At 49.2% G+C, this 13,545-nt stretch overlaps 1 protein-coding gene across 1 annotated transcript; it reads left to right on the top strand.

The window, feature by feature from the left end:
* The first annotated feature begins 1,052 nt into the window (after positions 1–1,052).
* LOC121553886 (microfibril-associated glycoprotein 4-like) lies at positions 1,053–13,150 on the top strand. The gene is made up of 5 exons (XM_045220429.1): positions 1,053–1,147; positions 1,479–1,667; positions 1,878–1,974; positions 3,023–3,190; positions 12,819–13,150. The coding sequence occupies exons 1-5, from the start codon at positions 1,142–1,144 to the stop codon at positions 13,097–13,099; spliced, it is 741 nt and encodes a 246-aa protein (XP_045076364.1). The 5' UTR covers positions 1,053–1,141; the 3' UTR covers positions 13,100–13,150.
* The last annotated feature ends 395 nt before the right edge of the window (positions 13,151–13,545 follow it).

Below are 13,545 nucleotides of genomic sequence, written 5' to 3' on the forward strand. Positions count from 1 at the left end.
ACAGATAGACAGACAGACAGTCAGACAGATAGTTAGACAGACAGACAATCAGACAGAGAAAGGGAGAGTACTGCCCCCAAGTGGGGTATGCCAGCATTGCACAGTGAAGGGACTGTGTGTGTGTGTGTGTGTGTGTGTGTGTGTGTGTGTGTGTGTGTGTGTGTGTGTGTGTGTGTGTGTGTGTGTGTGTGTGTGTGTGTGTGTGTGTGTGTGTGTGTGCGTGCGTGCGTGCATGTGTTGTTATTTATTAGCGTTAATCAACGTGGCTTCCATCCCTCATTCCAGGTCCATGAGAAAGCTGCATTAAAGAGGGGAGAGAGGGAGGAGAGAAAATGAAGGGAGTAGACGGCATATGGATCTTCTGTCCCTTCTGACCTTGGGGTCATTACAATATAATAATATAATAATATGATGACACACACAGACACACACGGCCCATCACGTATCCTGCTGGGGAGCGAGCGAGAGGCCTCTTCGGGCCATCCATCAGCAGGCCCAGAGAGAAGCCTGGAGATAGATTTACACTCTCCCCATAATGAGGCATCAACACTGGGCCAGTCCTCTGCATGCTGAGGCAGTCTCTGGAGGGGAGAGCTGGGGGTAGCAAGGCCGGACTACGTCAATCTACAGTACCAAGGTTGGTAGAGAGAGATATGGGGTTGGGCGGGGAGAGATAGAGAGAGGTACTCCCATAACCCCCCTGTTCTGTACCTGCCCTCCCCCTCTCCCCCTCCCCCTCTCCCTCTCCCCCTCTTCACCCCCTCTCCCTCTCCCCCTCCCCTCTTCACCCCCTCTCCCTCTCCCCCTCCCCTCTTCACCCCCTCTCCCTCTCCCCCCTTCACCCCCCTTCCCCAGATCACACACACACACACACACGCACGCATGCACACACACACAAAAACACACATACACACACGCAGATACACACACACACAGACACATAAAGAGAGACAGACAGGTGTGTGGTTCCCACTGTGTCTAGTTTAGACCAGGTAGTGCAGCCTTGGTTAGGGGCCTTAAGCCAGACAGACAGGTGTGTGGTTCCCACTGTATCTAGTTTAGACCAGGTAGTGCAGCCTTGGTTAAGGGCTATAAGACAGGCAGACAGGACAGTCCACCACCACACTACCCACTCTGCAGGATGAAGGTATGACATTACTAACTATTAAGACTGACTACTATATGATATGTCCCATATCCATGCAGAGTAAGTAGATCATTCATAATTTTTACTGTATCGTTTTTAATGTTTTCAGAATCTTATGTGAGGTTATGTGTGGGTCTAAAGTTGTCTGAATGTTATGTGAGGCTATGTGTGTCTGTATCTCTACTCTGGGTTGTTTTGCTGCATGTACTGCACTGATAGCATTGAACAGTGACGTAAATGTTGTTTTAATGTTTTTTTAAAATGTTGTTTGAATGTTGTGTGAATGTTGTGTGAACGTTCTGTGAATGTTTTCCCTGTCTCTGTCTCCCAGGTGTTTTTGCTCCTGTCTCTGCTGGCTCCTGTAGCCGTCCTCTCTCAGTTCTACCTCCCTCAGGACTGTGACGACATCTATCAACATGACAACACCAAACCCAGTGGGGTGTACACCATCTACCCTGGGGGTCCCATCACACCCCTGCACGTCTACTGTGACATGGACACAGATGGAGGGAGGTGGACTGTGAGTAGAGAACTTTATAGATCATCTGTGATGTTTGTGATGTGATGATGGTGCAAAATGTATGATAATAATATCTCTCTCCCTCCCTTGTCTCCCCCCTCTATGCCTCCCTCCCTCCCTTCTCTCTCTCTCTCTCTCTCTCTCTCTCTCTCTCTCTCTCTCTCTCTCTCTCTCTCTCTCTCTCTCTCTCTCTCTCTCTCTCTCTCTCAGGTGTTCCAAAGGAGAATGGATGGAACAGAGAACTTCTACAGACCCTGGGCGCACTACAAATCTGGCTTTGGGAATGTGGCTGGAGAGTACTGGCTGGGTGAGTCCTCCTCAGAAAACCAAACAAGAAGAAGTTAGGGGAAGGATCTAGGAGCAAGAGGAGGGGCTAGGAGCTAGAGGAGGGGGCTAGGAGCTAGAGGAAGGGGCATGGAGCTAGAGGAAGGGGCTAGGAGCTAGAGGAAGGGGCTAGGAGATAAAGGAAGGGGCTAGGAGATAAAGGAAGGGGCTAGGAGCTAGTGGAAGGGGCTAGGAGCTAGAGGAAGGGGCTAGGAGCTAGGGGAAGGGGCTAGGAGATAAAGGAAGGGGCTAGGAGCTAGAGGAAGGGGTTAGGAGCTAGAGGAAGGGGCTAGGAGCTAGAGGAAGGGGCTAGGAGATAAAGTAAGGGGCTAGGAGCTAGAGGAAGGGGCTAGGAGCTAGAGGAAGGGGCTAGGAGCTAGAGGAAGGGGCTAGGAGCTAGAGGAAGGGGCTAGGAGCTAGTGGAAGGGGCTAGGAGATAAAGGGTGGGGCTAGGAGCTAGGGGAAGGGGCTAGGAGCTAGAGGAAGGGGCTAGGAGCTAGGGGAAGGGGTTGGGTGCTAGAGGAAGGGGCTAGGAGCTAGGGGAAGGGGCTAGGAGATAAAGGGTGGGGCTAGGAGCTAGGGGAAGGGGCTAGGAGATAAAGGGTGGGGCTAGGAGCTAGGGGAAGAGGTTGAGAGCTAGAGGAAGGGGCTAGGAGCTAGGGGAAGGGGCTAGGAGATAAAGGGTGGGGCTAGGGGAAGTGGCTAGGAGCTAGAGGAAGGGGCTAGGAGATAAAGGGCGGGGCTAGGAGCTAGGGGAAGGGGCTAGGAGCTAGGGGAAGGGGTTAGGAGCTAGAGGAAGGGGCTAGGAGCTAGAGAAAGGGGCTAGGAGATAAAGTACGGGGCTAGGAGCTAGGGAAGGGGGTTAGGAGCTAGAGGAAGGGGCTAGGAGATAAAGGAAGGGGCTAGGAGCTAGAGGAAGGGGCTAGGAGCTAGGGGAAGGGGTTAGGAGCTATAGGAAAGGGGATAGGAGGTAAGGAAATGAGCTAGGGGCTGAAATGTAACAGGACCTTTATGCTTTCTGTTCTTGTCAGGTCTGGACAACATCTTCCTCCTGACGATGAGGAAGAAGAGTGAGCTGAGGGTGGACATGGAAGACTTTGAGGGAGGGAAGGTTAATGCTAAATACACCTCCTTCTCCATTGATCCTGAGAACTACGGATACACACTGAGACTGGGCAGTTATGTAGACGGAGGGGCAGGTGAGTTCTTCTTCTTCATCAGTCTTAAAGGAAAACTCCACCCAAAAACGATCTTTTGGTATTTGTTTTATTAGTCCATTGTTAACATAGTCCCAAAATGTTTTGCTTTTCACTATCAACTTTTCAAAATATGTAACTTTCAAATTATAGAAATCATCCCCATAGGATGCATTTTTACAGGAATGATTTCTGTATCTTGAAAACTTGATTGCTGACAAGCAAATCATTTTGGGACTATGTCAACAATGGACTAATGAAACAAACACCACAAGATAGTTTTTGGGAGGAGTTTTCCTTTAAGGCCTGTCCACACCAAGGATGATAACTATAACCATAACTATAATGATGAATTATACATAACTATAAACGTTGGCGAGCATCCACACCAGCGGACTGTTTATTGTTTATTGTTATGCAGTACACCTGTCAATCAACTGATCAACGCATCCTACTGCACGCTGTAGGACTATTAATAAGGTGGTAACACAAGACCATTCAGTGCTACAGGGTGTGGTCGTTGCCATAGTGACAACTGCATTTAATACTACAATGTAAATGTAATGAAAAATAATATTTAAACTTTAAGGTGCATTACCACCACCAACTGGACTGGAGTGTGGACCTCAGTTCATCTTTTAATCAAGGGCGCAACTTTGGTTTTAGAAGTGGGGGGGGACTTTATTATTATTATTATAGACAGTACCAGTCAAAAGTTTGGACACACCTACTCATTCAAGGGTTTTTATTTATTTTTACTATTTTACTATTTGACCAAGAAGGAGAGTGATGGAGTGCTGCATCAGATGACCTGGCCTCCACAATCCCCCTACCTCAACCCAATTGAGATGGTTTGGGATGAGTCGGACCGCAGAGTGAAGGAGAAGCAGCCAACAAATGCTCAGCATATGTGGGAACTCCTTCAAGACTGTTGGAAAAGCATTCCAGGTGAAGCTGGTTGAGAGAATGCCAAGAGTGTGCAAAGCTGTCATCAAGGCAAAGGGTGGCTATTTGAAGAATCTCAAATCTCATATATATTTTGATTTGTTTAACACTTTTTTGGTTACTACATGATTCCATCTGTGTTATTTCATAGTTTTGATGTCTTCACTATCATTCTACAATGTAGAAAATAGTACAAATAAAAAAAAAAACTTGAATGAGTAGGTGTTCTAAAACGTTTGACTGGTAGTGTATGTGTAGATTTATAGAGGACCTTGTATATTTCAGGTAAAATAACAACCCAATGTTTATATCCCAGGACAAATTAGCTAGCAACAGCAAGCTAGCTGCTTTTCGACCTGTCCCCAAATTAATATAGTTGGTTCAGTTAGTTTTGATATTTCAACCTGTGTGTCCTGATCGCGTCTGGTGTGGATGAGCAAAATCAACATGTGCGCAATGGCGTCTAGTCAGCATGTCTAGCCTCGATCACACTGACAGCATCTTTGTGCAAAATGGTAGGCAGCATCATCTGGATATGTGTGCAACAAAAGTTCAACATTCACCTTCTGCTACCATTTCTGTCAAGCCATCCACGCATACAGTTTGATGCACACGTTCGATAAATCCAATTTATACACCACACAGAACGCACTGCAACTGCCTCTGCAATGCTGCAAGGCAAACACAGCTTTCCATTGGAAACTAATGTACTTCTGATGTACCAAAACGCAAGGACACTGTCGGAGTGATCAAGGCGTAAGTTAGAAGCATATGCAACCCATCATTCATTAGCTAAATATTAGTCCTAATACTACTAATACTTTTTAGGGGACAAGAAAATGATCATACAACACAATGCAATTCTTTTTTACTTTTGTTTTTTACAGTGAGTAAATAGTTCTAGTCTAGGCCGTAAACTGCAGTGAATATGCCATTTAAATAACCACTAAAAAGCTCTGCGTTTTGAATGCATGTTTCATTCACAAATAATAATAATCTTGTCTAGGCCTGATTAGGCAACCATTTGGATCAGTAATGGGTCTTTTCTCAACAGTTTACAAGGTCCAGAAAGGCATATTAGTAGGCCAGTCACAGTGTGTATTTCATCAGGATGTATCGCAGTTAACAGATAGGGCTCCCATCGGAAAGTATGGCCTTCTCATGCACTGTTTGTGGTGGATCATCATTCTCCAAATTCGTCCTATAATGAATGTGGCCACCGATATGCTCACACATGCCCAGTTATTCAGGGATGTTTACCGTGTGCTCTTCCTTCTCTCCTCTCTGCGCAGCCTCGCGCACCTAGAACCAAGAACGCTTCAATAGAATGCAATTTGATTGGTTGTCAGGGTTTTATCATTGGAGGGAAACAATCGCTCTGAAAGGGATCCAAACCATAGCTCCTCGTCATTCTCTAGTCTTTCTGTAGTTATCGTTGTAGTGGGAAAGCTCTGTTCACTTGACTTAGAACAATTCTTATTTTTTTGTATCATTACAGTTCTCATTATAATGATCGTCCTTGGTGTGGATGGCCTTTTAGTCCAGTAAATAAGCTCCCAAAAAATACCATATTGTTGAAAATTGGCACACTTCCATAATGTTTTTGAGCAATAGGACTGTAAAGTTCCCAAATGTAAGAGGACTCTCGTGGTATTTACATATTTGCAGAAATCCATTCAGGTGTATTTTGTGGCTTTTGGTGAATGCATTCTTATGATCTAAAGTCGTTCTGTTTTATTTGCATATAGGCCTACTGTAGCTCTGATTGGCTATGGCGCACCGGTTTGTCTAGAGTCTGGTCCTGGACAAGACAGATGATTTTATTCGGTTTTATTTACTGCAGTGTCTCTTAATTGTCCAAAAGCATGGCCGCTTTCTCACTCTATATTGCTATAGAATTTTCACAAATACGTCATTCCCAAACATTCTATGAAAGTATGGAAATGTAAAAATGACCATATCTAAGTGCTCGCTTGTCAGAAGAAGAAAAAAGTTGTCAAATTCTTCCTGGGGGTGTACAGTGCATTCGGAAAGTATTCAGACCCATTCTCTTTTTCCACATTTTGTTATGTTACAGCCTTATTGTAAAATGGATTACATTTTTTAAATGCCCTAATCAATCTACAAACAATATGCCGTAACGACAAAGCAAAAACAGGTTTTAGATATTTTTGCAAATGTATAAAAAATAAACAACAGAAATACATTATTTAAATAAGTATTCAGACCCTTTGCTATGAGACTCAAAATTGAGCTCAGGTGCATCCTGTTTCCATCGATCATCCTTGAGATGTTCACCTTCCAACAGGACAACAGCCAAGACAACGCAGTGGCTTCGGGACAAGTCTCTGAATGTCCTTGAGAGGCCCAGCCCCAAAAAAATGATATAATCAATTTTAGAATAAGGCTGTAACGTAACGAAATGTGGAAAAAGTCAAGGGGTCTGAATACTTTCCGAATGGACTGTAAGGTCCCACAGTTGACAGTGCATGTCAGAGCAAAAACCAAGCCATGAGGTCGAAGCAATTGTCTGTAGAGTTCCGAGACAGGATTGTGTCGAGGCACAGATCTGGGGAAGGGTATCACAAAATGTCTGCAGCATTGAATGTCCCCTAGATCAAGTGTCAACTGGTTAACGTAATAACTTATTACTTTTAGCGGAAAAAGTTATTATGTTTACCGTTCAACATTTTATTACGTTTACTGGGTTTATTACATAAAAAAATCTAAAAGTTATTACAAATCATAAAGTTATTGTATTTACCGGTGTTACAGGGCGCTACAGGCTGACCTGGAGCTTTACTGAAATGGCACTATATCTATATATGTTTTGTTCAGCGCGAAAAGTTATACAAGTGTGCCAATTTTCACGCTTCTATACCAATATTATTTTTATTTACTGGGCTACTGTATCTGGTGTAACCAGGCTACTGTCTGTCTGCTGGTATCTGGTTTAACCAGGCTACTGTGCTCTGTCTGTTGGTATCTGGTTTAACCAGGCTACTGTGCTCTGTCTGCTGGTATCTGGTTTAACCAGGCTACTGTCTGTCTGCTGGTATCTGGTTTAACCAGGCTACTGTCTGTCTGCTGGTATCTGGTGTAACCAGGCTACTGTGCTCTGTCTGCTGGTATCTGGTGTAACCAGGCTACTGTCTGTCTGCTGGTATCTGGTTTAACCAGGCTACTGTCTGTCTGCTGGTATCTGGTTTAACCAGGCTACTGTGCTCTGTCTGCTGGTATCTGGTTTAACCAGGCTACTGTGCTCTGTCTGCTTGTCACGAGTTACAAAGCCAGAACCCAGAAGCAGACCAGGACAAGGTAAGTTGAAACGAAGGTGAGTGTTTATTTACAAATTCACGAGTGATGCTGAATAATCCAGGGAACAGAGCGGGCGGGCGTGGATGAGTTGTTGAGGGTGCAGTTGTTGGTCCAATGATGGCTCGGCAGCCGCCACCATCAGGCAGAGGTAGGGGTGAAGGTTCCGGACGAGTGACTGCAGATGGAACAAAACGGAGGTAAGTAAGCAACAAACCAACAAGGTGCAAAACAACCAAACTAACGCTAGAAGCTCTAAGACTGATACTCTGATAAACCTACTGTTCATGGCTAACGATCCGGCAGGGAATGGATGTTAGGCCAGAGCCTAAGAAGGGTGATGATCAGGACCAGGTGTGCAGATTGCTGATGGGATGCAGGTGCGGAAATCAAGAGAGCTCCCGGAGCGTTCCAGAACCCTCGGGAAACTGGAGATCACGAGCAGAAAAACTAGTCCACAGACAGGACCCGACTCAGACTGCCGGGATCGTTACAGTACCCCCTCCGGCGAACGCCACCGGGCGGACTCCCGGAGCGCCAGGATGGAGGCGGTAGAAGTCACGGATGAGGTCAGCATCTAGGATCTGTCGCCGCGGAATCCAACTCCTCTCTTCAGGACCATACCCCTCCCAGTCACGAGATACTGGAAACCGGCCCCGCCGTCTGGAATCATGATGCGTCGCACCGTGTGGCAGGACCACCTCCGATCATCCGAGGAGGAGGAGGGAGGCGGAGGAGGCAACAGAGGACTGAGGAAAACAGGCTTGAGGCAGGAGACATGAAAGGTGGGATGGACTCTGAGCGTCCTCGGTAGTTTGAGTCGAACTGCCACTGGATTGATCACCTTCTCCACCACAAACGGACCAATGAACTTCGGTAACAACTCCCAGACTCAGTCCGTAACGGAAGATCCCGTGTGGCCAACCAGACCCTATCTCCGATGGCACAGGTGGGAGCGGGGATCCGGCGACGATTCGCCTGGAGCTGATACCGGTCCGAAACTCTAAGGAGTGCCTTTCTGGCCCGATGCCAGGTCCGGTGGCAACCTACGAATATGGGCCTGAACAGAGGGCACTGGAGAGCTCCTTCTCCTGAGAAGGGAACAAAGGGAGGTTGGTAGCCATACAGGCACTGGAAGGAGACATCCCAGTGGCAGATGTAGGGGAGTATTGTGGGCATACTCAACCCAAGGCAACTGAGAGACCCAGGAGGTGGGGTTGGAAGAGACCAGGCAGCGTAGCGTGGATTCCATCTTCTGGTTGGCTCTCCGCCTGACCATTGGATTGGGGGTGAAAACCAGATGTGAGACTGACTGTAGCTCAATGGCCAAACAGAAGGACTTCCAGACAGCAGAGGTAAACTGAGGGCCACGGTCGGAAACGATATCACTGGGCAAACCGTGGACCCTGAAAACCTCCCTAACCAGGATCTCGGACGTCTCCGAGGCAGAAGGAAGCTTGGCAATTGGCACAAAGTGGGCGAACTTACTGAATCTGTCCACGATAGTCAGAACGACCGTGTTCCCCTCAGGCGGGCAACCCAGTGGCGAAGTCCAGGGGCCAGATGCGACCATGGTGGCGGGGGAATAGGAAGGGGGTGAAGTAGTCCAGAGCTGGGCGATTGGTACTCTTATTCTGCGCTCACACTGGACAGGCAGCAACAAAACCCCAGTATCCTCGGCCGCGGCGAGCCACCAAAAGCGTCTGCGAAGACGCCATCGTCCGAGCCACGCCAGTGACAAGCCATCTTGCTGGCGTGGGACCATTTGAGGACAGCAGGACGAACCGACTCAGGCACAAACAACCCGACCGGGTGGACCGTTACCGGGACCGGGCTGAGTCGAAGGAGCCGCCATCACCTCCTCCTCAATCTTCCACATAACTGCTCCCCACGACGCAGTTCCGGGGAGAATTGTCTCGGTCTTGACCACTCTCCTCCGTCTTGGAGAACATCCGGGACAAGGCGTCCGCCTTGCCGTTCTTAGATCCAGGTCGGAGCGTCAGGGAAAACTTGAATCGTCGAAAAACAACGCCCACCTGGCCTGGACGGGAGTTGAGACGTCTAGCCGATTGCACGTAAGCAAGATTCTTGTGGTCAGTCCAGACAATAAACGGTTTGCTCCGCCCCCTCCAACCAGTGGCGCCACTCCTCCAAGGCAAGTTTCACCGCGAGAAGCTCCCGGTTACCCACATCGTAATTCCTCTCCGCAGGCGAAGGCGACGCGAGTAGTAGGCGCAGGGATGGAGTTTACTGTCCGTGGAGCATCGCTGCGACAGGATGGCGCCAACTCCCACATCAGACGCGTCCACTTCAACGCGAACTGACGGGCCGTGTCGGTTGAGAGAGAATCGGTGCGTTGGTGAATCGCCTCTTCAAATCCAGAAAGCGCTCGATCCGCCTCCGGATTCCACTTGAAGGTCCTGATACTGGAAGTCAAGGCAGTTAACGGAGCGGCCACGGCTGTAATCCCGGATGAATCTGCGGTAGAAATTCGCAAACCCCAAAAATCTCTGGAGCTGCAATCTCGTACCGGGCTGGGCCCATTCCAGAACCGCTCTAACCTTCTCCTGGTCCATCCTAATCTCTCCCCTGGAGATGATGTACCCGAGAAAGGATGTGGGTTGGCGTGAAACTCGCACTTCTCGGCCTTCACGACAGGCGATTCTCAACAATCGCTGCAGAACCTGCCGGACATGCTGGACGTGGTCGGGAAGGTTCCTTCGAGAAGATCAGAATGTCATCCAGGTAAACAAACACAAAGAGACCGATCATATCTCTCAGGACGTCGTTCACCATACTCTGGAATACCGCTGGAGCATTGGTCATTCAAACGGCATCACCTGATACTCGAAGTGACCCATCGGTGTATTGAAACCCGTCAACCACTCGTCCCCCTCTCTGATCCGGACCATGTGATACGCATTGCGTAGGTCTAGCTTGGTGAACACCGTAGCACCCTGTAGAGTCGAAGGCAGAACTCATCAAGGGCAGGGGATACTTGTTCTTGACCGTGATGTCATTCAACCCCCGATAATCAATACGCGGTCGAAGAGAGCCATCCTTCTTACCCACAAAGAAGAATCCTGCCCCCAGGGGTGATGACGAGGGACGAACGAGACCAGCAGCTAGGGACTCCTTGATGTAGGTCTCCAAAGCCTCACGTTCAGGTCGGAGATACTGTATAACCTTCCCTTGGGGTAGACAGCTCCAGGAACAGGTTGATGGCACAATCATATGGTCGGTGGGGAGGGAGTGACAGAGCCTTCTGCTTACCGAAAACTTCCCCCAAATCGTGATATGTCTCGGGAACCAGGGACAAATCTGGGGGTTTAGCCTCAATCACCTGACTGGGAACCGAATGGGGACAGGCAGTCTTGAGACAGTTAGCATGACAATCAAGGCTCCAACTCGTTACCTTGCCCGTCACCCAATCGAACGCGGGGATTGTGTTCCTTCAGCCAGGGGTATCCAAGGACCAGAGGAACATGGGAAGACGGCAGAATGAAGAATGAAATCATCTCAGAATGATTCCCCCGACAACAGCATCTTAACCGGTTCAGTCCTCATCGTGATACGTGCCAGACTACTGCCGTCCAGAGTGGTAGCTTCAATGGCTTCCGGCAATTGCTCCTTGAAAGCCCCAGCTGTTCCACCAACTTCGGCATCTAGAAAGCTTCCATCGGCACCTGAATCGTAAAAGCGTTAATCGCTAAGCTCTGATTCCTGTTCACAAGGGTAGCCGGAAACGGGGTCTGACAGAGGTACTGAGAGGTTGAAACTGGCTCGCTAAAAGTCCTCCCAACTTTAGCGAGCCGGGCAGTTGACGACCGCCGGGAACAAGTGGAGATGTAATGTCCCGAGCTACCACAGTAGAGGCAGCAGTTGGTCTTACGTCTATGTTGGCGCTCCTCCTTGGTTAACCCATGCCGCCCCACTTGCATGGGTTCAGAATCGGGAGAGAGGACCTCTCCACTAATCCTTTGTGGTGGAGAATGATCGACGTGTTCTGGTCCACCACCCGACCCGACTGGGAACTGGAAGCTGATCGATTGGACGGACCCCATTGCTTCTCCTCCTTCGGCTCTCGGACTCGATTATCCACCCGAATAGACAAGGCTACCAAGCTGTCCAGGTCACTAGGCTCCGGATAGGAGATCAACTCATCCTTGAGCTGCTCCGACAGACCCTGGTAAAGGCCGCTTGCAGAGACTCCTCATTCCACCCACTCTCCACAGCCAACGTCTTGAACTCGATCACGAAGTCGGCCACGCTGCGAGTTCCTTGGCGAAAGCGAAAACAGGCGCCTAGCTGCGTCCCTCCCTCGGACGGAATGGTCGAAGAGCTTTCTCATCTCGGCCGTGAACCCCTGGTATGAAGCCATGCAGGGATCCTGTCGTTCCCAAACGGCTGAAGCCCACTCCAGCGCTCGACCACGCAGCAACTCAATCACAAAGGCTATCCTAGCCTTGTCTGTGGCATAAGAGTAGGGCTGTAGATCGAACACTAACCCACACTGCATAAGGAAGGAACGGCATCTTCCCAGCTCCCCCTCATATTTATCCGGCGTCGGAACCTTGGGCTCACGGAAGGACACAGCTCCAGAAGCGGCAGGCGAGATGGGTGAAAACGTATGGATCCTCCACCGGAAACTTGCGTTGGTTCTGGACCTCCGTCAGACCGGTAGAAAGGTTCCGAACTGACAACGCGATCTCCTGTAGTACCGTGCTATGATGGCCCAACATCTTCTCCTGATGGGTAATGGCATGGCGGAACAGAGTCCAGGTCCGCTGGGTTCATTACTGGCCGGATCGTTCTGTCACGAGTTACAAAGCCAGAACCCAGAAGCAGACCAGGACAAGGTAAGTTGAAACAGAAGGTGAGTGTTTATTTACAAATTCACGAGTGATGCTGAATAATCCAGGGAACAGAGCGGGCGGCGTGGATGAGTTGTTGAGGGTGCAGTTGTTGGTCCAATGATGGCTCGGCAGCCGCCGACCATCAGGCAGAGGAGTAGGGGTGAAGGTTCCGGACGAGTGACTGCAGATGGAACAAACGAGGTAAGTAAGCAACAAACCAACAAGGTGCAAAACAACAAAACTAACGCTAGAAGCTCTAAGACTGATACTCTGATAAACCTACTGTTCATGGCTAACGATCCGGCAGGGAATGGATGTTAGGCCAGAGCCTAAGAAGGGTGATGATCAGGACCAGGTGTGCAGATTGCTGATGGGATGCAGGTGCGGAAATCAAGAGAGCTCCCCGGAGCGTTCCAGAACCCTCGGGAAACTGGAGATCACGAGCAGAAAAACTAGTCCACAGACAGGACCCGACTCAGACTGCCGGGATCGTTACACTGCTGGTTGATTCTCAGGAGACTCCATGTCGTATAGCAACGGCATGAAGTTCAGCACCTACGACAACGACCAGGACACCTGGGGCGACCACTGTGCCAGGCGCCACATGGGTGGATTCTGGTACGGTGCCTGTTCGAATGCCAACCCTAACGCCCTGTATGCCCCACATCCGGCAACGTCTTTCACTTATGTGTGTGTTTATTGGCATCACTGGAAAGGGGAAAACTGCTCTCTGAAAAGCATTTCCTTTAAGATCAGGGCTGTCTCTGATGCTGTGGCTGTCCAGGAGCAGGAGTAACATACCTGACTCTATCAGTCCTGACCTAATGTCACCATCTCAAAATGACTACAGGAATAGAATATGGAGGGGGGGGGTTCCAGTGCTAGCCAGACAGACACTAACACCTAGAACACAATATGGTCACCACATCATCACTATTACTGCCATCTTGGCTGTTAAAGTAGTGCATCGTGTTGACCACTGCGCCACACTCCCGAGTGGCGCAGTGGTCTAAGGCACTGCATCGCAGTGCTAGCTGTGCCACTAGAGATCCTGGTTCGAATCCAGGCTCTGTCGTAGCTGGCCGCGACCGGGAGACCCATGGGGGGCGCAATTGGCCCAGCGTCGTCCAGGGTAGGGGGGAATGGCCGGCAGGGATGTAGCTCAGTTGGTAGAGCATGGCATTTGCAACGCCAGGGTTGTGGGTTCGATTCCAGTATAAAAATAAAAAAAATGTATGCACT

The sequence above is a fragment of the Coregonus clupeaformis genome, unplaced genomic scaffold, assembly GCF_020615455.1.
Source record: "Coregonus clupeaformis isolate EN_2021a unplaced genomic scaffold, ASM2061545v1 scaf3807, whole genome shotgun sequence".
In the NCBI taxonomy this organism is placed as follows: domain Eukaryota; kingdom Metazoa; phylum Chordata; class Actinopteri; order Salmoniformes; family Salmonidae; genus Coregonus; species Coregonus clupeaformis.

Excerpts from the sequence above, each read along its gene's own strand:
- LOC121553886 (XM_045220429.1), top strand. Across the intron at positions 1,668-1,877 it reads CAGATGGAGGGAGGTGGACT|GTGTTCCAAAGGAGAATGGA; the intron begins GTGAGTAGAGAA and ends TCTCTCTCTCAG. Across the intron at positions 1,975-3,022 it reads GGCTGGAGAGTACTGGCTGG|GTCTGGACAACATCTTCCTC; the intron begins GTGAGTCCTCCT and ends TGTTCTTGTCAG.